Source organism: Cricetulus griseus (genome assembly GCF_003668045.3).
Source record: "Cricetulus griseus strain 17A/GY chromosome 1 unlocalized genomic scaffold, alternate assembly CriGri-PICRH-1.0 chr1_0, whole genome shotgun sequence".
NCBI classification, from domain to species: Eukaryota; Metazoa; Chordata; class Mammalia; order Rodentia; family Cricetidae; genus Cricetulus; species Cricetulus griseus.
Window position 1 is genome coordinate 152,051,678 of NW_023276806.1, and position 22,968 is coordinate 152,074,645.

The 22,968-nt window shown below is 41.0% G+C and overlaps 1 protein-coding gene across 5 annotated transcripts in view; it reads left to right on the plus strand.

Annotated features, from left to right (window-relative positions):
- The window catches only part of LOC113830657 (solute carrier family 41 member 2), a 106,043-nt gene that overhangs the window by 36,567 nt on the left and 46,508 nt on the right, over window positions 1-22,968 (plus strand). For all 5 annotated transcript variants that reach the window (XM_027392522.2, XM_035450690.1, XM_027392523.2 and 2 more), the window contains exons 5-8: window positions 819-963; window positions 2,725-2,871; window positions 18,291-18,438; window positions 20,362-20,441. In XM_027392522.2, the coding sequence (XP_027248323.1) occupies window positions 819-963; window positions 2,725-2,871; window positions 18,291-18,438; window positions 20,362-20,441 (520 nt within the window). The remainder of the gene's footprint in view (window positions 1-818; window positions 964-2,724; window positions 2,872-18,290; window positions 18,439-20,361; window positions 20,442-22,968) is intronic.

Consider the following 22,968-nt stretch of genomic DNA (forward strand, 5'->3'; position numbering starts at 1 on the left):
CATAAGCTCCACCCTCCCTTGCTATCCTCTTTCCTACAACTGTTGGTTTGGGTGGTTGCCAGAGATGGCCAGGACTTTGCTGATCCTAGTTGCCAAAATGTAATGACTCTTCGGCTTCCTCCCACGAGGATATGTGGTAAACAGGGAACTTGGGCAGACATATCATGTCAGAACAGGTGCCCACCAGTGAGGCAGTGTTGGTGGGAGTGGTTGCCACAGACCAAAGGCAGAAGAGAAGATGGCAGCTGTGGGTTGGATTAGGGGAAAGGTTATTTTCTCCCTGGAGTTCCACCAGCAACGCTGTGAAGGAGATGAGTGAGGCATGCTTGTTAAGAACAGACCTGGAGGGTCAGGAGAGATGGCTCATCAATTAAGAGCATGTGCTGTTCTTCCAGGGGACTGGAGTGCAGTTCCCAGCACCCACATCAGGTGTCTCACACTATCTGTAACTTCAGTTCCAGGGAATTCATCTCTCAGCATTAGGGGCAGAGGCCAGCAGATCTCTGAGTTTGAGGTCAGTCGGGTCTACAGAGTAGTTCCAGGACAGCCAGGCCTACACAGTAAGGCTCTTGTCTCAACAACAAACAAACAGAAATGATGTGGCCCCTGATTCTACTGTACCTGTTGATGTAGATCAGGGTAATTTGAGACCCCACAGTCTAAGTGGTATCAAAACTAAAATCCAGTAGTCTCTTTAGAATGAAGGCAGTTCAGTTGCCATACACCCTTGTTTTGACTATCTTGTATGTTATGATTAACTAATAAAAATCTAATGTTTTAAAAATTACTAATCTGAATTTTACAAAAACTGTTTTCAGGTTCAGGCCACAGTGGTTGGCTTTTTAGCAGCCGTGGCTGCGATCATCTTGGGCTGGATTCCAGAAGGGAAATATTACCTCAGCCACTCTGTACTTCTGTGCTCTAGCAGTGTGGCGACTGCCTTCATTGCATCTCTTCTGCAGGGTAAGTGATTCTGTAAATGTCCTCTTAGCAGTTTTTGACTTTTTAATAAAAGGATCCATTTCCCAGGTTGGTGACTTTTAAAATGATATTTATTCATGATGAAAATGGCAGAAAATGTCCACATAAACTTTTAAATAATCTTAGTTCAGATGTATTTTTATTTTACTATTTATTTATTTATTTATTTATTGTTTGTTTGTTTGTTTGTTTTAAGACAGGGTTTCTTTGTGTAGCTCTGACTGTCTTGGAAATAGCTCTGTAGACCAGACTGGCCTTGAACTCACAGAGATCCTGCCTTTGTCTCCTGAGTGTTGGGATTAAAGCGTGTGTCACCACTACCTGGTTTATTTCATTATTTATAAACACAGTGGAAAGTGGGGTTTTTAAGGTTGTTCCCCTTGGCCATAGATGCTTTGGCTCAGTCTTCAGTAAGAGCAGTACACTAGCCAAGACACTCACTATTTTCCCAAGTTAAATGAGTTAAGAAAGGCCTTCCTGGAAATCTCATAGGGGACTTTCTGGCCTGTCCCAAACAAGCATTCCAAGAATTCTCAGTTTCAAAAGCACTCATTCTTGTACTCCCAGAGGACCTGAGTTCAGTTCCCAGAACCCACATGAAGCAGCTCACAAATGCCTGTGACTATAGCCCAGGGTGAAGGCTAAACCCAACACCAGGGGCCTCTGAGGGCAGCCGAACTCACGAGTATACTCTTTATCACACAGGCATACAAGTATACACATAAAAAACAAACAAGCCCCCCAAACTTCAAGTTTCTGTGACAGTATAAATATAACATTGTGCCTATACTTAATTAACATGGCATCAAACTCAGCGATTTGCCTACCTCTGCCTCCTGAGTACTGGGATTAAAGGTGTGCACCGGCCACACCCCTCTTTATTTATTCTTTTCATGATTTAGTTATTTTTATTTTATGTGTATGAACATTTTGCCTATGTGTGTATGTTCAACATGTGCATGTGTGGTGTTCTTGGAGGCTAGAAGAAGGTGTATCCCCAGAAACTGGAGTTACATATGGTTGTAAGTGACCATGTAGATACAAGAGCTGCCAGTGTGTGCTTACAACTGAGCCATCCAGCCTTCAAAGAGTATCATTTGTAGACACAATCTTGCTATTTTGGTATTTAATTTTATTTTATTTGAGTGTCTATTTTGCTTGCATGTGTGTCTGTGTCCTGCAGTGTCAGGTGGGTGTTGAGAATTGAACCCAGGTCCCCTGGAAGAACAGATGCTTTTAACCCCTGAACATATCATCTCCCAAGAGTAATTTTTATAACCATGTCCTGTTCTGAACTCTGGTTTTCAAAATTTAATTACGTTCTGCTTCCTAACATTTCACTGTACACAATAGATGGAGCATTTTTAGTTATCATATATGAGTGTGTTTGTTGTTGCTATGCATATGAATAGGGTGCCTCTTTTTACCCTTTTTCTTCAAGGGTTAAAATGAAAATCTGTGGTTTGATATATATGTAATACATTTAAAGCATAGCATCATTAAATTCAAAATTTTAGTTTTACCGTAATTTTACAGTAAATGCAACATTGAGCCAGTGATATCTTCTGTGACCTCTTTCAGTTAGCTGAAGGGCATTTTGCCTACAGGGTTACAGTAAAATATTTTGTTTGCTTAATCAGTTTATTTGAGCATTCTATATGGAACTGGTGTGCTGTCTCCCTGTTGTGTATTTCAGTGTTTGGGGAATGGATTTTTCTGAGTAATGAGCATTCTTTCTCCTAGGAATAATAATGGTTGGTGTTATTGTTGGCTCAAAGAAGACAGGCATAAACCCCGACAACGTGGCCACACCCATTGCGGCTAGTTTTGGTGATCTGATAACCCTTGCCATATTAGCATGGATAAGTCAGGGTTTGTACTCCTGTCTTGGTAAGTTGACTTACAACTAAACTTGTCATTATTCAGTCTTTAAAGACTGTCAATGTTGTAAAATCCTTGGTAACCTTCGTCTGTTAGAAGCAGTAGTAAAATTGACTAGAACACTGTAGCTCATACATTTACTATGTGTTGTAGTTCTCTTATGTTTTTTTCTTTTACTGAGTTCAGAACTCTGAGGAAATGTTTTTCCTCTGTAAATTATTATTTTTCTTTTTTGCCCCATCCCACCTTTCTTTCTTGAGGCAGCCTTGTTCATGTAGCCCCAGGCTATCCTCAAACCTGCTATGTGGACAGTGCTCGCCTTCAACTCCTGATCTTCATATTTCTGTCCCCTAATTCCACCTCCCAAGTATTTGGTTACAGGTATGTGCTATACAACACCTAGGATCATTTGAAATTTCAGACAAGAAGACTGAGGGTCACAGAAGTTACATATATTCCCCAGCCATTGGAGCTTAACACAAGCCTATCATACTCCATGGTTTCTGTGCTTTCTTCTTGTTGGATAGCCCGTTAGGAAGCAACTTACACTGTTTTGTTACATGTTTTGAACATGATTTTTTGTGTTTTTTTAAATTCACCAATGAGTTATTTTTCCTACACCAAAACCCCATACTAATAAGTAGCCTCAGACAATTAAAAACAACAACAAAAAAACACATCCTGAAAATTAGCCTGAATACTAGGTGAAGTTAGAGTCACCTTATATACATATTCTTGATGAGTAATGATGGGAAATGTGTAGAATCCAGTGAATTGTTTCAACTGGAATGTGTGTTCTGGGACCACAGTCAGTTGTAGTGACTCTGATTCGTGAGCATGAGTTAAAGGCAGAATGTTAGTTGTGCTTTCATTTTCATGTCAAGTTTGTATGTATGTACATATACATGTATCAAATGTGCAGTTTAAAAAACACTTTCAATAATAAAACTATTTACAAGCCTATCCCAAAGCAAATATTCATTCACAAATTGCCATGGGTTCTATACAGCTTTATAGTATAATTTTGAATACATCTAAGGTATACTTAAAGTTTGAAGAGGAACTTCAGATGTATTTTTGAATCAAAGAAAGGCTTTAATCGGTCAAATGCAGTAAACTGTGTATGACTTTGGCAGTAGCATGGGAAGCTTCATTCAGTGTATGACACTGCCTTAACCTTGATTTGATGGGTATACTACTCTCTTAGTCTGTTAAACTCATCACACAGCCCACAGGCAGACAGCTGAGCAACTTGTCCTTACTCTGGGGCCCATCCAGGCTGTTCATTGTACTGGAGAAGGGAGGATGTCTATCCAGGCATGGGGATGCACACTCATAGTATCAGCGCTTGGGTAGCTCAGGGAGGCACATTGAGAGTTTGGGGCCAGCATATGAGACCCTGTCTCAAGACTCATCAGTAGGAAGCCAGTAAGAGCCTGAGCAAGTTTTCAGTGCCCCTTTGATTAACCTTTGAAGTTGGAGGAGTTTCTCTTGCTCTGAAGAGGAGATAAGAGAAAAGGGATACCCTCCTAACTGCCTTCCCTCCCTCCCTCCCTCCCTCCTTCTCTCACTCTGTCTGTCTCTCTGCTCTCTGTCTCTCTCTATCTCTCTCTGTCTCTCTGTCTCTGTCTCTGTCTCTCTGTCTCTCTCTCTGTCTCTCTCTCTGTCTCTCTCTCTCTCTCTCTCTCTCTCTCTCTCTCTCTCTCTCACACACACACACACACACACACACACACACACACACAGAGGGATGAAGGGGTTGTTCCCAGAACTATTAAGAGGATAGAAATGCCACAGATTAACTGGGCATGATGGTACCTGCTTGTAATCTCAGCACCCACATGGCAGCTGTAACCTGACATGATCACAGTGTGTTGTCATCTAAAGCTTTCAATATTTGAGTGTTATGTGTGGTACCACATTAAGGTTGGGTCTTGGTGGGGTCTCACTGTGTATCTGAGGCTAGCCCTCCAACTCATCCTTCCTCAACTTCCATAGTATTGGAATTACAGGTGTGAACCAGCACCTCCAACTTTGTTTTTTGTTTATTTTGTGGAGCTGAGAATTGACCTGAGACCTTGTACTGTGATACACTGATACTTTAACTGGAGTGAGGAGTAAGAGAAAATCCAGTTATCATAATCTTAGAAAACACTATTATTAAGTATTGTTTAGAATATTCTAGGCCTTTATTTGTCTTCTGAAAGTTGGCTTTGCAGTGTTACAGACCCTTTTCATTTCATTTGTGTAATTGATGCCCCCAAGGGACTTTCTTTTTAAATGGGCTACTGGTTAATTCTGCAGTTAATTTAACAGCTTACAGGTGTTCTGAAATGTCATTTTGTTTGGATTGCCAAAGTGTCTGCCTCTCGAGCACTAGGGGGCCTCAGAAGATCAGCAGTTAGGTGCCTGGCATTTCTATTCTGAATACAAAGATTGCAAGTAGGCACATTTAAATTCTCAGATCCCATTCATCTTGCTGAGAAGCCTGGTCCTTGGAAACTACTTCTGAACTACACTGGAAATACTCAGCAGTGTTCAGGGAAGAAAGGAGGATCTTTTTGGCAGTTGTAAGCTTTGGCTATAGAGGCTACATACTATATGCTCAAAGAATTGGACACAGGAAAAGTTCCATGGGCTCAGTTCATGAAGAGGGCATAGGAGTTGTAAATATATATGTGCCCAATGTCAGCGCTCCTAAATCTATGAAGGTTATTAATGAGTTGGAAGAGAAGTAGAGGAAAATACAAACACAGTGGGGATTTCAGTACCACACTTTCGACAAGGGTAGGTTAGCTGGATGGAAATGCAGTGAAGAGATGCTGGACTTGAAGTTGACAGTTTCACAGGAGCCTGACAATCTACAAAACGTTTCGTGAACAGCCTTCTCTTGTGCTTAGAACATTTTCTAGAACAGATACCATATTAAGCCATTAATAAATCTTAACAAATTTAGGAATCATGTTATATCTTTTGTCACCATGATGGAGTGAAACTAGAAAGCAGTGGCAGAGGGAAAAGTGGAAAATGTATAATATATACAAATTCAACAGTATACCTCAAACACGAAGGTGGCTCAAAGAACTCAAAATGGAAGCTAGACATTCTACTCATGATGAGGGTGGAAACAGTGTTCCAAAACCTATGGGATGCAGCACAGGCAGTTCTAAGGAGGACGTTCATAGCTATAAGCACCTGTATTAGAGAAGACGTGAGTTGTCTAATACTTCACAGCAGGAAACTGCAAAAAGGGTCTACAGAATGAGTGAATAAGGGCATGAGTGTAATTAAACCAAGTAGGAAAGCTGTGAAATAAACAACAAGATGGTTGGTTTTCCTTAAAATGAAACAAAAAGACAATATTTTATTTACCTTAGACTATGAGGAGAAAAGACTATAAACTAAATAAGACCAGAAAGGAAAACACAGACATTGTAGTTGGTACCCCAGTGCTATTATGAAGAATTACATGCCGAAACCTTAGCCTCTGACGAATGGATACATTTCTATAAACATATACCTACTGAGATTGAGTCAGGAAGAAATAGAAGACCTGATGAGACAAGTTACAAGTAGACTGGAGTAGTAATTAAAAAGAAAAGAGGTTTGCATGAGTGTGAAGCTAGCCTGGGCTTGAGTAGACCTCATCTCAGCAACCCAAATAGACACACAAACAAATGCTGAAAAATGAAAAACCCGGGAAACAAATGCTCCCAAGAAGCATTCTCACAGAACGTTCATGCTTGTTTTATGAGGCCAGCATCTCAGCCTGATAGCAACGCCAGAGAGCTACCTCAAGGAAACCATCGGCAGTGGCTCTGCTGGACAGAGCTGATGCAGCCTCAGAAAAGCACGAGTGAACTGTTAAAAGTACATCAGTGAAAACATGGCCTCTGAGATGATGCAGAGCAGGAGCGCCCACTCTCACTTCTGTTCAGCACCATACTAGAAGTCCTAACGGCAATTAGACATGAAAAGGGGATAAAAGGCATCCCGTTTGAAAAAGGAAGTTAATTATCCCTATCTTTAGATGACATGGTCCTGTGTATGTTTAAAAAAATGAAGATTCCACCAAGAGGGGTTTAAAAACTAATGAAAAGGTTTCAGAATGTGAATCAGGAATGCAAAACCCAGGTGCATTTATGTCAATAAAGACTTTCTGAGCTAGAGATCGTGGTGTGTGCCTATAATCCGGACATTGAGAAAGCTGAGCCAAGAGGATCGTAAGTTCAGATCCAGCCTGGGTTACATGGCAAGCTGTAGGCCAACCTTGTTTCATTATGAGACACTGTCAATAAATACATCTACCCGTCCATTATACATACATACATACATACACACATGTCTACCTGTGCTTGTCTGAATTGTAGCACTTCATTGAGGTGGCTTTCATGACTTTATGTTTGGTCAATGATTATAGCTTTTTATCTAAATACAGTACTCCCTCTCCCCCTTTTTAAAAACCTATTTAGTTCACAGCAGGAAGTCAGTGGACTAGGCAGTAATTAGAGGCCTGCGGCCTTATCTTTCTGTTTGAAATACAAACTTCTTGACAATACTGTGTTTTTTAATTTAATTTTTATAATACCCTTGGTGCTGTATACATAATAGATGTTGAATAAATACTGCTTTACAAAGTACATTATCCCTTTTGAAAATGATTTAGTTAATATGCTTAAAACTTAAATGGCCCTCTAATGACTTAGGCATGGCGACTGCCCAAGAATATGACTGACTATAACAAAAGCTTCCTTTGCATGAGGACTCAGGATTAGTCTTGGCTCAGTACAGAGTTCTGGGAATTAGTAACACTTCGGAAAAGTAAAAATGGAAAGTAGACATGGCAAGAAAGATCAGATGGAAAGAGATGAACTGTGGTAATGTGAGCTCTGGCTTATGTGACTGTGATGTGCTTTTGTTGGTTTGCAGGGGAAATGCAAAGGCTGTGCCCATTCATAGGACAATCATTCCATATGCAGGTATCTTTAAGAGCTGTCAGATTCCATCACTGAGCCAGCAGTTGGAACATCTCAACACAAGGGTTGTTGGCTGTTTCTTTGTTCTTGTTTTCATATTTCTTTTCAAAGCAGAGTTGGATCTTCTCAGGAAAAGATTTTCGAGTTAGGTTTGAGCTTTGGCTTTGGGGAGAGAAAGCATGTAGGGAAAGGGCAACACCCACCTAAGATGTAGGCATGGATTTCTCAAGAGATTGCACCCAAGTGTCCTTAACAGTGGCCTTAGGTAGGTCTAGAGTCTAAAGGCTTCTAGCGTCTAAAGGTTTCTAAGGAACTCCATTTTCTTTTAGTAAGTGAGACCATAAGATGAGGCACCTTCCTGAGGATGATGGGATGGGAATACGGGCTGAGTAGGTAGAGCCACTGGCCATGCGGGTGGAAGAAAAACAGGTAGGTTCTAACTGAAGGAATTTCATGAGCGTGTTTGTGAGATTCTCAGAGTTTATCTGGGAAAGGAGTGGGGTTAAGTCACAGGTCATACAGTTTGGTCTTAAGTGTAGGTCATTGCTATTTTAACATCATATTGGAAACACCCCTGTAGAGGAATATTGTGTCTATATAGTCAGTCTTCAGCAGAGTTTTTTATTGTGCTGGATTCATGACTCTGAGATGGAGAAATGTTAACCAGACTCAGGAATAAGAGGTTCCTTCCCCCCCCCACCCCATTATTTTCTTTGCTTTCCTTCCTGCCTCAATTTCTCCCACTGGGATCTTGTCTCCTTAATCTTTGTTTTTGTTTTGTTTTTGGGGGGTTTTATTTTGTTTTGTTTTGTTTTTCCGAGACAGGGTTTCTTTGTGTAGCTTTGGAGCCTATCCTGGCACTCACTCTGGATACCAGGCTGGCCTCGAACTCACAGAGATCTGCCTGCCTCTGCCTCCTGAGTGCTGGGATTAAAGGTGTGCGCCACCAACGCCCGGCCCCCTAATCTTTAGGATTACTGAGGCCAAAATCTATTTTTGTAACTTCTGCACTTCTAAACTAGGGTGGAGGTCTTGCCATCCAGGGATTGGAAGTGTTGATGTATCTGGTCTAAGGGATGTGTGAGAAGGTCCCAGCCTGGAGATGAGAGGTCCTAACTGGATGGGACTCTGAGGAGAGGATGTCTTTCCTCAGGATGCTAAGGCACATAAACAATAAACACAGCAACTGAATTGATTGCCTAATATAAAAATTAGCACCAGAATACAACTTTAAAAAATTATGTGCCGGGCTGTGCTGGCACATGTCTTTAATCCCAGCACTGGAGGCAGAGGCAGGTGGAGATCTGTGAGTCTGAGGCCAGCCTGGTCTACAAAGGGAGTTCTAGGACAGCCAGAGCTACACAGAGAAACCCTGTCTTGAAAAACCAAAAATAATTTTAAAAGTTATGCATATGAGAATCATGATGACACATTATTAAACCTAAGGCAAAATTTGATAGAGAGTTGGCTAGGAGGACTGAGGACATGTGCCCCCCGTCTCAAATGTGTTACAGTACTCTACCCTTCTGTTTGTTTCTTTGTTTATTGTGTGGAGAAGTGGGTTGTGTGCTGTGGCATGCAGAGGTCAGAGGACAAGTTGTGGGCTTTGGTTCTCTCCTTCTATCGTGTGAGTTCTATGGATAAGACCCAGGTCAGTAGGCTTGGTGGCGTCTTACTTGGCCATGTGCTCTTCTTTAATACAGCTGAGATTCTGTCTGTCTCGGGCTACTGAAAGCATATGAAGGATAATATGGCTTATTTAATTTTTTGTAGGATGACTCCTTTAGGTTCTTGTAATCAGTTTGAACACATTAATAGTAAACTCCAAGGCACCAATAATGCATCAGTGTCTCATTAACGAAAGACATCAAAGCACTTCCCCTTGATGTCATTTACGAGTAAGGCAAGATTTAAACTTTATTTCACTCTCCCTGTGCCTTCTCTCCTCTATTGTATGAGTCTGAGTCTGTGCTTGAAGTCTGCCTTGTGAATCTGTCTTATGTAGCTGTGTCTGGTTTCTGAGTATGTCTGTCCCTGTGTCTTTCTGAGTGTGTTTCCCAGGCTTAGGATTTCTGTTGTTGTAATGAAACACCATGACTAAAAAGCAAGATGAGGCAGGTGGGGGTGGGGGCATTTCTGTTTTCATTGAAGGAAATCAGGACAGGAACTCAAACAGGGCAGGAACCTGGAGACAGGAGCTGATGCAGAGGCCATGGAGGGTGCTGTTTACTGGCTTGCTCTACCTGACTTGCTCAGCCTGCTTTCCTATAGAACCCGGGACCACCAGCCCAGGGATGAACCATCCATAGTGGGCCGAACCCTTCCCCATCAATCATGACTTATAGGCTTACCCTCCTTTAAGATAACTCTAGTTTGTGTGTCAAGTTGACATAAAAGTAACTAGCACAGTCCCTAAAAAAGGGGCTTTGTTTTCCTTTGAGAGAAACAAACAGAAAGTTGTTCAGTGGAGGAGGAATGAGGGATACTTTTCAGAAATCTTTAATGGAGTTTTATAGGGAGGAAATCTCCGGCTCCAGCTGACCCGGATAACAGTATTATAAACGTCATTGTTCACCAAACAATTTCCATGTATCAGAATCAACATTTATGAAGGATATTCATTCTATAAGACTGCTTGTTTCCATCAAGTAATTATCATAACACACATGCATGATTTTTTAGTCAGGGGTATAGAAGAGTACATAAGTTAAGATTACAGTTATGCATAGTTTGGGTTGATTACATGGGAAATCCAGGGAAGTAAAGTTGATTGTTGCATCATTCTCTTAAAGGCAGGTTAAACAGGTTGAATACATAGTAGGACAGCAGTCTTAAGTATTAAGTGACCTTAAGTTAATAATAAGCTATATTATTAACTCTGGCTGTGAGATCCAGCCAAAAACTCTTAGAATGTAAATTATTTTGCTAATATTGCATTGCCTCAATTTCTGGGCTTAAGAGTAAAACCCTCTGAGTTGTAAAAAAGAATGTAACAAATTATATACAGATAGCATGGCAGAATATGAGAGAGCCACCCACAAAGGTAATCAAGTGGTGGAATAGGTTAAATGGAAACTAGTGTGCCATTGTAGTGTTCCATTGTGCATTAAACTAACAGCAAGGAAAAGAAAAGCAGTGATACAAACCAAAGCATAAAACACGATTACAGCTGTTGATAGATCTATACATAGGACTTCCCTTTATGGTTACTGATATAGCACACCTTTAATACCAGCACTAAGGAATCAGAGGCAGGTGGGTCTCTGTGAGTTCAAGGCCAGCCTGGTCTACATAGTGAATTCTAGGCTAGCCAAGACTACATCGTGTGACTGTCTTCAAAACAACAAACCAAAAATCAAAGATCTAATTGTCAATTTTCACTGTGCATGCATTTCTTCTTTGTAGTGGGTTAAGTCAGGCTGGTGGCATGGTCCTGCCTCTTAGGTTATGACAGATGCAGAGCAGACAGGCTGCCACCATTTCAGGGCTGTGGACTTTATAGCCTTATTTACCTAGCAGCACAGGAGAATGGAACACTAGTGTTTTTCTCCCTAGGTGAGATGAGTCACAAGGTCCTTTAACAGTTTTTTACCAATCTGCTGGGGACAGCAGAATTTGTGTTCTCTTTGAGTCCTCTAGTCATTTTTAGTCACCTATGTCCTTTTTTTGGGTGGCCCATTTCTTGCTTGCTTCTGTATAAGATGGGCTTATGTTGAATTCTGGGATACAATTACCAGCAGTTTCTGTAACCTTACCTACCAGCATTGCTACAGCTGTTGTAGTTTGTAAACAGACACCTTGGCCACCTGTCATATATTCTCCAGCTATAGAAGTAAACTGAGGGTTAGGGAATATCCTATTAATTTTATTTTCATTTTTTGGTTTTACAAGACAGGGTGTTTCTGTGTAAGGTTCCTGGCTGACCTCGAACTCACAGAGGTCTGCCTGCCTCTGCCTCCCAAGTGCTGGGATTAAAGGTGTGCACTGCCACCGCCTGGCGGTAAGGACTTTCAATGCCAAATTTTATTATTGGGCCATGTGTAGACTTATTTCCAAGGCTGGAGTTGACATAACAGGTTCCTTATCTTTTGGACATTCCCACAAAACTGGTTACTACAGAAGTTCATTTAAAAGGGGGGGGGTTGATTAAGGCAGAAAACAAGTCTTCATATCAAAAGGGAGTGAACATTTCTTAACTTGAAACAGTTGATCAGCTTTTTTCTTTTTAGGCAGGATCTCAGAAGCAAAATTGGATTCATTGTCATTCTTCCACATTACCTTGGAAAGGTGGCCTGCCAAAGCTCTGTGGGTGCGTCAGATCCCTTGAGAGTAGCAGGGCGCTCCCTAGCTGTTTATGGCATGTTCTAGAGTCTCACTAACTTGATGTGTAGGCATGAAGAGTCCAAATTTATCTTGTCTATCACTATGTTAGAGTGATCTATTTAAAGCACTGTGACATCTTTGAGTGATTTTTAGAAGTCAGTTCTCCAAGAAAGTATGACAGTTACTAGTGGACTCTTGGAGAAAAGTGTGTAGTGTGTGTTACTATGTTGGTCACACAGTTGGTATATAAAATTTGTCACTCTACAGTTGGGAATTTAGATGAGGACAAATGCCATCCATGAAGTGATGCAGAAGTTGCTGGAAAATGCTGCCAACTTTCCACCAGGTGGGAGCCAGGACCACAGAAGTGTAGTCGTGTTGACAGTTCAGCAGAATCAGAGCAATGTGTACAACTTTGGCTTTGTGAATCGTTACTTTTCTGTAGTCTATTTCAGCACTAGATTAAGTACTGGCTAAGTGAACTCATGCTGAGTGTGAAAATCCCAAAGTTTCTTGTGTTTTAGTTTTCAGTTGGGTAACAATTTGCTGAATTAGCAAAAACATGGTGGCTTGAAACAATGCTGTTTTATTTTCTTAGTTCTAGAGGTTAGATACCCCAGATTATGGGAGACAGGTGCCAATGTGTTAGCAGTGATGGCTGCTTTTAGAAGCTGGGGGAACCGTCTGGAGGCTGCTTGTGCTCATTGTTTTCAGTGCCTGTTTCTGTTCACATTGCTCCTGCTCTGGAGTTGGGTCTTGTCCTGTCTCCCTCTCACATGGATGCCAGTGATTAAATTTAGGACTCGCCCAAATCATCCACATGGCCTTCTCGTGTCAAAATCTTTGATTTTGTCATATCTGGTAGCACTCAGTTTCCAGGTGTCTTTGTGGGTCAATATACACTTACCACAATACTTGTGATGTATTAAGGTTTTCATACAAAATATTACTCTAACCAGGATCTACTAAACATGCTTCATTTAGAAAAACGGCATTATTTTACATTTTAATATGATGCAGAAGTTTGTGTTAGGCTTTTAAATGACCATTTTCTTTCACAAATTGTGTCATTAATGGTTTTCTAAAAGTGATTCTTTAATTTTATGACACCAATTAAACACCCGATTGAAATAGATCACAGTTATAGTAAGTCATTTGGAAACATTGGTTCCATGACAATTTTCCCACTTTTTTAATGTTTAAGAAACTGACTTTATACTTTCAGAAGAGCTGCAATCATAAAAATGTCCCAGAAAGTCCACTTCCAGACCCTCAACCTCACCCAGCATTAGCAGTGCATCCTAATGGCTGTGCTGTTTCTCCTTTTTCGTTTTCCCTCCTTTATTTTGTATTAAATCCCTTAAGAATCAGGTACCATGCACCATGCATCCCTCTTTCCTATGTGAACAACACAGTGGAGTTAGACCCTCCATCTCCACAGAAGCCTAGTAGACATGAGCACATTCCTCATGATCCTCTTCCTGGCTCCTGGTAACCGCTGATCTGCTCTCTGTCTGTTGGATTTGCTTCTTCTAAACATTTCATCTCATGCCTGACTCTTCCAGCCAGCATGGTGTTTTCAGAGTTTACCTGTATTTCCACAGGAGCTGTGACTGAATCTTTAGTGCTGAAGAATACCCCAGAATGAGTTAGTGGCTAATACTCTCTTGGATGGATACACTGCATTTTCTCCATTAGCCACTTGATAAATGCTCAGATCATTTCCACTTTTGCAGGTAGTGCTGCAGTGAACATTGACTTAGGAGTTCCTATGTGAATATGTATGCCTCCAGTTCTCCTGGGAGACATCTAGACAGAGGTTTTGGGTTATGTGGTAACTTGGTTTAATTTTTTGTGGATCCTCATGGGTACTCATTATTTTTATATTTTTTTTCCTCCGCTTTGAAATGAAGGGTGGGGGTGGCGAGTCCTCTTCTTAACTTCAGAAGACCTTCTAGACATTTAGGTAAAGGAAAAATGCTGTTTAAAGCCTGTAGTGGAGCTTCCATCTGGACCTAAGCATGATGCTGAGGCAAACTGACCTGGCAGGAGAATTCCTTCCTTCTGTGTCCAGTGATTTCAATGCCTTTAGCCTCTCCTTGGTGCTGTGGAGATTGTTGGCAGCTTTAGGTGTTCTATGAGGTAGGAACATTTCCATTTAGAATGTCATTTACTGTCATCTGTGGTTTACAAGAACCACTGAGAATCCCTTCAATAAACACACACTTTTTCATCTTTAAGGAAGTAATGGAGAGGCCCTGTGAGGTGGTTTAGAAGGTGGGACTCCTTGCTGCCAGGCCTGATTGATGACCTGGATTTGATCCCTTGGTGGAAGGAGAGGACTGACTCCTGTGAGTTGTCCTCTGATCTTCACCCATGTGTTATCATGTTATAGAAGCGTGCATGTGCACAAGCACATACTGAGTAAATAAATGTAAAATTAAGAAGCAGTGGAGAGACTGATGACAAGCCCAGCATTAGTCATGGAAAAAAAGTAAAACTAAATTTTGTTACCTTTGTTGTTCATTTGTTTGTTTATTTATCTCGAGACAGGGTCTCACTATGTAGCTCTGGCTGGCCTAGAACTCAGTATGTGCGCCAGACTGACTGGCTGGAACTCAGAGATCTGTCCGCCTCAGCCTTCTGAGTGCTGGAATTAATGGTATGTGCCACCATGTCTGGTGCATAATTACTTTTAATTTATGCCAATGAAAATAATATTTGCGTAGACAGTTTTAGTATCTATAATAATTACTTATTCCCATAAATACAAATGTTGCTTATTTCTCCTAAAGGGGAAAAGTGAAACATTTTAGATTTATCTAGTTGAAACATCTTCAGTCATAATGGGATCTTTATCTTAAGCTTTAAGCAGTGGTTGTCAACCTTCCTAATGCTTCTACCATCTAATACAGTTCCTCATGCTGTGGTGACTTCCAACAATAAGATTATTTTTGTTGCTACTTCACAACTGTACTTTTGCTACGGTCATAAATCATAATGTAAATATCTGAAATGCAGGATATCTGATGAGTGTCATAGCTTGTTCCTGCAGCCTCAGCATTTAGGTGGTGTAGGCAAGAGCATTAGGAGTTCAAGGCCATCCTTGGCTACATAGTAAATTGAGGACAGCCTGAAGTCCATGAGACCCTGTCTCAACCAAACAAACAAAACATTCTTGTTAAATTTAAGGTTGTGTGGTTGCAAGGACTATGAGATCAACTCTCTTTAAGTAGCAAAATCCTTGTTAAAGAAGATAAGTGTTTTTGTTACAAAGAAGAATCAGAAATATCCTGGCTTAAATGTTCATAATAAAAGTTTGGTTAGTTAAAGAGATATTTATAAATCTTAGGATATGCCTGGTGAGGTGCATACCTTTAATCCCAGCATTTGGGAGGCAGAGGCTGACAGATCTCTGAGTTTGAGGCCAGCCTGGTCTACAAAGCCTAGGAGAGCTGGGGCTATACAGAGAAACTCTGTCTTGAAAAACAAAACAACTAAAAGTCTTTAGGATAATATAATGCTTTAAATAAAATATAGGTAATTTCCAACCATAAGGAAACATGAAGTGTAAAGAATTTGTGACTCAAGCCGGGCATTGGTGGCTCAAGCCTTAGGCAGAGGCAGGAGGATCTCTGTGAGTTCGAGGCCATCCTAGTCTACAGAGCAAGTTCCAGGACAGGCTCCAAAACAATACAGAGAAACCCTGTCTCGAAAAACAAAAACAAAAACAAAAATCAACAAAAAAAGAATTTGTGACTCAGGCTCATAGAGTTAATTTAAGTTCATGCTAAAGAAGGTCTGCACATTTACATACTAGTAACATTGACCTTATGGTTTCATTAGCTTACTCTTGTAATTGTTAGAGAGGTAACTAAAATTGTATATGTTATATATTTATTTTAAAAATTGTCATCTTTTAGATCTAAAAATTTTTATTATGTTGTGTGTTTTGCCTGTATGTATGGAAAAACTTTCAGGGATTGGAAGTGTTGATGTGTCTAAGGGAGGAGTATGGAGGTCACAGCATGGAGATGAGAGGCCCTCGCTGGATGGGACTCTGAGGAGAGGAAGTCTTTCCTCCGGATGCAAGGCGCATAAACCATAAACACAGCAACTGAATTGATTGCCTAATGAGAACATTAGCATCAGAATATGACTTTAATTTTATCATACACCTGAGAACCCTGATGACAAGTCATTAAAACTGGAGGCAAAATTTGACCTAGAGTTGACTGGGAGAGCTGAGGATGCCATGTGTGACGTGCCCATGGAGGCTAGAAGAGGGAATCTGATCCTCTATAACTGGAGTTTCAGATGGTTGTGAGCCACCATGTGGTTGCTGGAAATTAAACCTCCATTCTCTGGAAGATCAGTGCTCTTAACCACTGAGCCATTTCTCCAGCCCTTTTATTTTCCTTTTTTTAAAAAAATTGTGTGTGTGTGTGTGTGTGTGTGTGTGTGTGTGTGTGTGTGTGTGTGTGTGTGTGTGTGCCACATTGCTTATGTGGAAGTCATTGGATAATTTTCAGGAGTGCATTCTCTCATCGCCAGTTAGTTCAGGATCAAATTCAGGTGTCTGGACTCTGAGCCTTCTTGCCATCCTACTGTATGCTTTCTTTTGTGTTGTCCTTTTGTGCCTAGTCTGGCCTTGAACTTGTGATTGTGTGTGCACCACCACACCAAGCAAGTAACCTTATTTATATATTAATTGACTAGGCTTGTAAAAACCACTTTAGGTACTTGAAAAAAAAATGTGAGAAAAGTGACCTAAAGTAAGATTATCTCAGAGATTGTCATGCTATCAAATATTTGTGTGGTTGGCTGCTGGCACCGTGAGCACACGGCTGTTCTGGGTCCCGTTGTTCTGTTTCCGTACACAGTGTTGGACTTTATTTGTGGGTGGTTAACTGCGGTTTAGCCTAAGCAGTGTGAGGCCTGCTTGGAAGTTCCGTTGGGGAAGTGTGGAGCAGACCTTGTCCCAAGGCCTGTGTCCTCTACTCAGATGGGTCTTTCTCGGATTTCTGCTCTGTGTTCAAGGGGCCGCTCCTCTGCTGTTGGATTTTTTCCTGATTTTGTGTCTGCAGGCCCGGGAGGGCTGTTAGGCTTTCCTCAGTTGGCTGTCCATGAGAAAGCAGTTCGCCTTGTGTGCTCATGCGCGAATGTAGTTCACTCTGCGCACTTGCTTGCCAGTTGCTTCCCAAGCCCTTCCTCAGCTAGTTTCCTCTACTGCTCTGTCCTGTGAATTCATGTCACCCAGCCTCACTCTCTGAGGCTTAGTAAGAAAGTGGAGGCAACTTGAGGGTTCATTTCTCCTTTTGTCTCTGATCTTGCAGCGTCTTTTGTGTGGTGTTAGAAGATAGTTCACACCCACACACACACACCCCTACTTTTGAGCCATTTCTGAGAACTCATGTTAAACTTTGTTTAGAAATGGCATGAAGCATGTCTGAAATGCTGTGCAGCCAAGCCTGCCCTCAGTAATGAGCTGGGAAACAGAGGTGGGACAAACAACTGTGACCCAGACATATGCCACAGAGAGCAAGGTCTAGGCAACTGTCAGGGTGGTGACTCCACTGCTGCTTGATGTCCATCATGGTGTCCTTGCTTTTCTTGTGTGGGCTGCATTGTTGTCTCAAAATAAATGTTTGGGAAATTAATATTTTTCTTCAGTTACATTAATTGATGCATTTTTAAAAGAGATTTACTTATTTATTATGTATGCCTGCAGGCCAGAAGAGGGCACCAGATGTCACTACAGATGGTTGTGAGCCATTATGTGGTTGCTAGGAATTGAACTCAGCACCTCTGGAAGACCAGCTAGTGCTCTTAACTTCTGAGCCATCTCTACAGCCCCCACTAACTGATATTTAAAAAGAACATCTGTGTAGCACAGGCTGCCCTTAAACTTGTGGTTTCCAAGCTCCAGCCTCCTGATTGCTGGGTGAGGGGAATGGACCACCATACTTGGCATTGAATTTTATTTGTAGTTCTAAATTTTGGGTATATAGAAAATGTAACACACTCAACAATACTTGATAATAAATCTGGTAAAAATGTTTCTTTTGATAGTTTAGATTTTCTGTTGGAAAGAAGAAGGGTTAAAATGTCTCTTTTTCTTTATTCTAGAGACATATTATTACATTTCTCCATTAGTTTGTGCCTTTTTCTTGGCTTTGACACCTATTTGGATTATAATAGCTGCCAAACATCCTGCTACCAGGACAGTGCTCCACTCAGGCTGGGAGCCCGTCATAACAGCCATGGTCATCAGCAGGTGAGTGTTGGGGTGGGGGAGGGAGAGCGAGCATGTTCTGTGTGGGTATGTATGTACTAAACAAGTTTCTTGACTAGTGGTGGGGCATCAGTTAGATGAATCCTAACAGGGCTGCAAAATGGAATATTAGCAACCCAGAATAACACTGTTACCTTTCTGTTGCAATGGAAAGATGTTCGCTCAGTCCACATTTGATGAAAAAGGGAATCTAGGAGAGAGTAGGCATGTCCTATAAAACATGGTAAACTAAGAGTCTTGTGCATTCTTTGGATTTATAATACAAAGATCAAAATTAGCATGGAAAGCCCTTAAGAGGAGGTGGAGGATGGCAGCTGTGCCTCTGTTCCTGAGACCAGCTCTCCAGAGTGTAGGAGGATAGTTATCATAAGGAAAGATCTCTCTAAGAATTAGAAAAACAGCCGTGGGATTGATTGATGGTAACTTCATGGGTTAGATGTATCGAGAAGGGCTCAGCATAGATTGGCAGATATAGAGAGAAGGCATTTGTGGAAGCTCTGAGATGCATTTACATAGCACTCACTAAATACAGGTCTAAAACTAAAAGTGAGAAATAGCATTTTTGCATGCTACTTAGCAACAGAGGCTACAGTGGAAAGCAACTCTTAGGGCAAAGAAGATCTGGGAATGGGCTACGGAAGACTGTCAGATGCCGCCAGAGCTTTTGGTCTGCTGTTTGGTCTGTCCATCCTATGACAGCATGTGGATCATTTTGCAAAAGTAGATTGCATTTCCTGGGAGATTTAGGCAACAGGTTTCTATGGGTGTTGGGACTGGCAGTGTCTGATAGTAAATAAACCACAGACTGAAGGCAAACAGTTAATAAAGGCCTAAACAACTCTCCAGGTTCCATGGAGATACTGAGTGTATCGCTTGCCACTGTGTTGTATTAAAATAGCCATCTTACTTCCCAGACTTCTCAAGCCCAGCTCTTTCTGTTGCTACAGTTCTCTGTGGTAATACACTTGTGATCCATCTAGTTTTAGCACAGTAGAAACCACCCCTTTAATGCCTGCTTGCTTTAAAGATGAAAAGACACTGCTTTGCAAGTGGATTTCTAGGAGGTTGAGGCTAGTATGGTCTATCAGCAAACTCCAGGCCAGCCTAGGCTATATAGTGAGACCCTGTCTCAAACAAAACAAAATGAAAATGAAGGGACCATTAGTCTCACTGTTTTAAGGCCTTAAAATAGTTAACAATGCATTATAGATCCTTCTTGATGGTTTCGTGCAGTTACCTTAAGTATATTATGACACATACCTATAATCCCAGCACTTGGTAGGCTGAGGCAGGAGGATTGCTGTAAGTTCGGGACCATCTTGGGCTATATAGCAAGACCTTGTTCCCCAAAGGGAGAGGACAAAAAAAATAGACAAAAACTAATGTACACACATTTTACCTGATGGTTATGGTATTTATTACTTAGTGTGTGTAGTCTGCATGTATGCTGGTATGTGCCCAGGTATGCACCTGTGGAGGCCAGAGGTCAACACCATGTTCAGAGTATCTTCTTCTATTGTACCCTGTTTGTTTCTTATCTTAGTTTTGGAGACAGGCACTCACTGAACCTGGAGATCACTGATTGGCTTGTCAGCATGGCTAGTGGGCCCTGAGATCCTTCTGTGTCTGCCTCCCACTGCAGAGACCACAGGATCCCCTTCCTACATCTGGACGCCTCTCCTGCCCCCATCATAGCCAGATCCTCACCCACTGAACGCCTCTCCTGCCCCATGACAATTTTATTTCCAGCTTATTACTGTTAACATTTATTTCTACTTTGAATGCTCTTCTTTTTGCATGATTTTTAAGTTGTGTAAACATTGTAGTATACAAGGTGGGGATGTCTGAATGTCAGAAGAACTTGAGATTCTCTTCTATCCTAATATGTGGTTTTCTTTCTTTCAGCATTGGGGGCCTTATTCTGGATACAACTGTATCTGACCCAAACTTGGTTGGGATTGTCGTTTACACGCCAGTTATCAATGGTAAGACTTGAAGGTACTGCTTCGTGATGACATCACTCTCAGGTACCCACCCTGGTCTCAGCACATAGAACACTTTTTGGAAAAGAGCTGTTTCTCAGTCATTTTTGTTACATGTTGGTTGACAGGCACACATGACTTATAAAACTGACGTGACAAAATACAGTATTTTGCCTCTGAGTTGTCCTTTCCCTTTCTGGTGCACCTGCTGTTCTTATATTTGCTTTTGTTGGTTATCTTAGAAGAAACAGAATTAGCCAGATTTGACTATTACCTAAATTCACTCCATTCTCTATTCTGCTATTCCTCTGACACCTGAAAACCCTGCCTCATAATTTTCTTGCCTATAAAATGAAAATTATAATCCTTATATTGTATAATACATACATTAAAGTATGTTAAAATAATATGATTTTGTTTGAATTACACTTTTTTCTTTTCAAGCTTTATTAGTAAACAATTCTAAATATGTGTGTATATGATGAGATTTTTGTCTACAAAAATTTCACTATATATTTAAATATGGTACTAAATCTCTGTGAATATTAAAGGAATTCTGTCTGTTGTATAGTAGACTATAGGACTGAAAGACTGCATATTCAAGAGGCTGACACATAGAATTTAGATGTAATTGAGGACAAGCTGGTCTCCATAATGAGTAGCAGTCTTCCAAATGTGTGAGGAAACCCATTGAATTACACTTAACAAAACAATTTAATCCATCTCTACTGGTGATCATTGGACTTTAGTATAGCTTAGATTGACATAACTAAAAAGTAATTCTTTTGGCATATCATACATTTAGAATATATTATTTTTCCTTTCTTTTTTTAAGAATTAACTTTCTATGGCTAGGCATTGTGGTACTCAGGAGGCAAAGGCAGGCAGATCTCTGAGTTCAAGGCCAGCCTGGTCTACAGAGTGAGTTCCAGGACAGCCAGGACTGTTACAGAAAAAGCCTGTAAAACACACACACACACACACACACACACACACACACACACACACACACACACAGAGAGAGAGAGAGAGAGAGAGAGAGAGAGAGTTAACTTTATTTACATAAAAATATATACAATGACATGTTCTGCAGAAGTCTAATTTTAGATCTAAAATTTCTACTGAACATTGTAATTTTTGTCTACCTTTATAATGTCAAAGACATTTCCCTTACTAACCTGTCTCCCAGCAGTCTGGTACCACCATTCCCCTTCTGTCAGCCACCCTTAAAATCAGGGAACCATCTGACTCTTCCTGGTTCTCCTCTTTGAGGTGAACATTGTTGATTTGTATATACAATGGCATGTCTCTCCACTGCAGTCTGAGGTTGTTACACTGAGACCATCTGTCTGAATAATGAAGTACTTTCCTGAGTTATTGCCTGCTCAGTGTAATTGTCACTAAGATGCTAGTGTTAAAACTGATGTTCACAAGGAAAAAAGACCATGTCCACCATTGCCCAACTAATGCACCCAGACCTGGCCAGCTGACTGCCTTCCTAAGTCAAGATTTGAGAGAGCAGCTCCTGCTGGCCTCTAGAAGTCCTGCTTACAGGAGAGATGAGGTGTTTGTTTACAGGGGTGGGAAGGTTGGCCGTTACACGTTAGGATACAGTGAGGTGGGAAGGAACCAAGGCAAGGATGGTGTATCAAGTGGACGGACTTGCAAGCAGTTTACACCAGTCCTAAGAAACAGGAGCTTACTCTTAATTACAAGTGGAAACACAGGACATCAGGACTTATTTATCCCTTGCTAGGGCTTACCACAGGACAAATGGGAACTTCTTTTTAATTGTCACAGCTGCAAACAGAACCTGCAGGTGTATTTTCTGTTTGGTCTCCTGTTAACCTTCGAGGCTTTTATTTCTGTTTGGGTTTCAAGTTGTTCTTCCATAAGCTTTGTTTGTATCCTTTCAATTAGAAGATGAACTTCTGGGTGGGTTTCTCCTGTGCGCCACATCAAATCTTAATGACAGTGTCTTTCAAAACCCTTGATTCTGTCGGACTCAGGGATCCTATCCGAGGCGCCCAACTATTACCATGCTTTCTAGATTCATGCACTGTCCTGACTGAGATTCTAACCCTCACTACCAGAATAGTTATGTCTTTCTTTCCACTGTTTCTGCTCTCTCAGTCTTCAGCTTACAGTGTTATTTGAGTGACCTGTACTGAATAACATTACAGGGAACTTAGATGAAAATCCCTTTATTGGCAATACTTTTGCGACTCTTTGGGTTGCTTCACCGTATACAGGGAACTGATTTAGACTGCCATGACAGGCTCTCCTTGGGGGTCTGTTCTGTGACTTCATGCTGTTAAATCCCTTTCGGTATGTCCATAGGCAAACCTTATGTTAAATTCCACCCTGTAGAAGCAATGTTACTGAAGATTCCATATTCTCAAATAGATACAGTTTTTAGAATTAAATTGCATTTAAAACAATTCCCTCTCTTCTCCCTAACTATTCTCAGATCCCTTCCACATTCCTAGCCTCCAACCTTCATGTCCTCTTTGGTTTTTTTTTTTCCCCC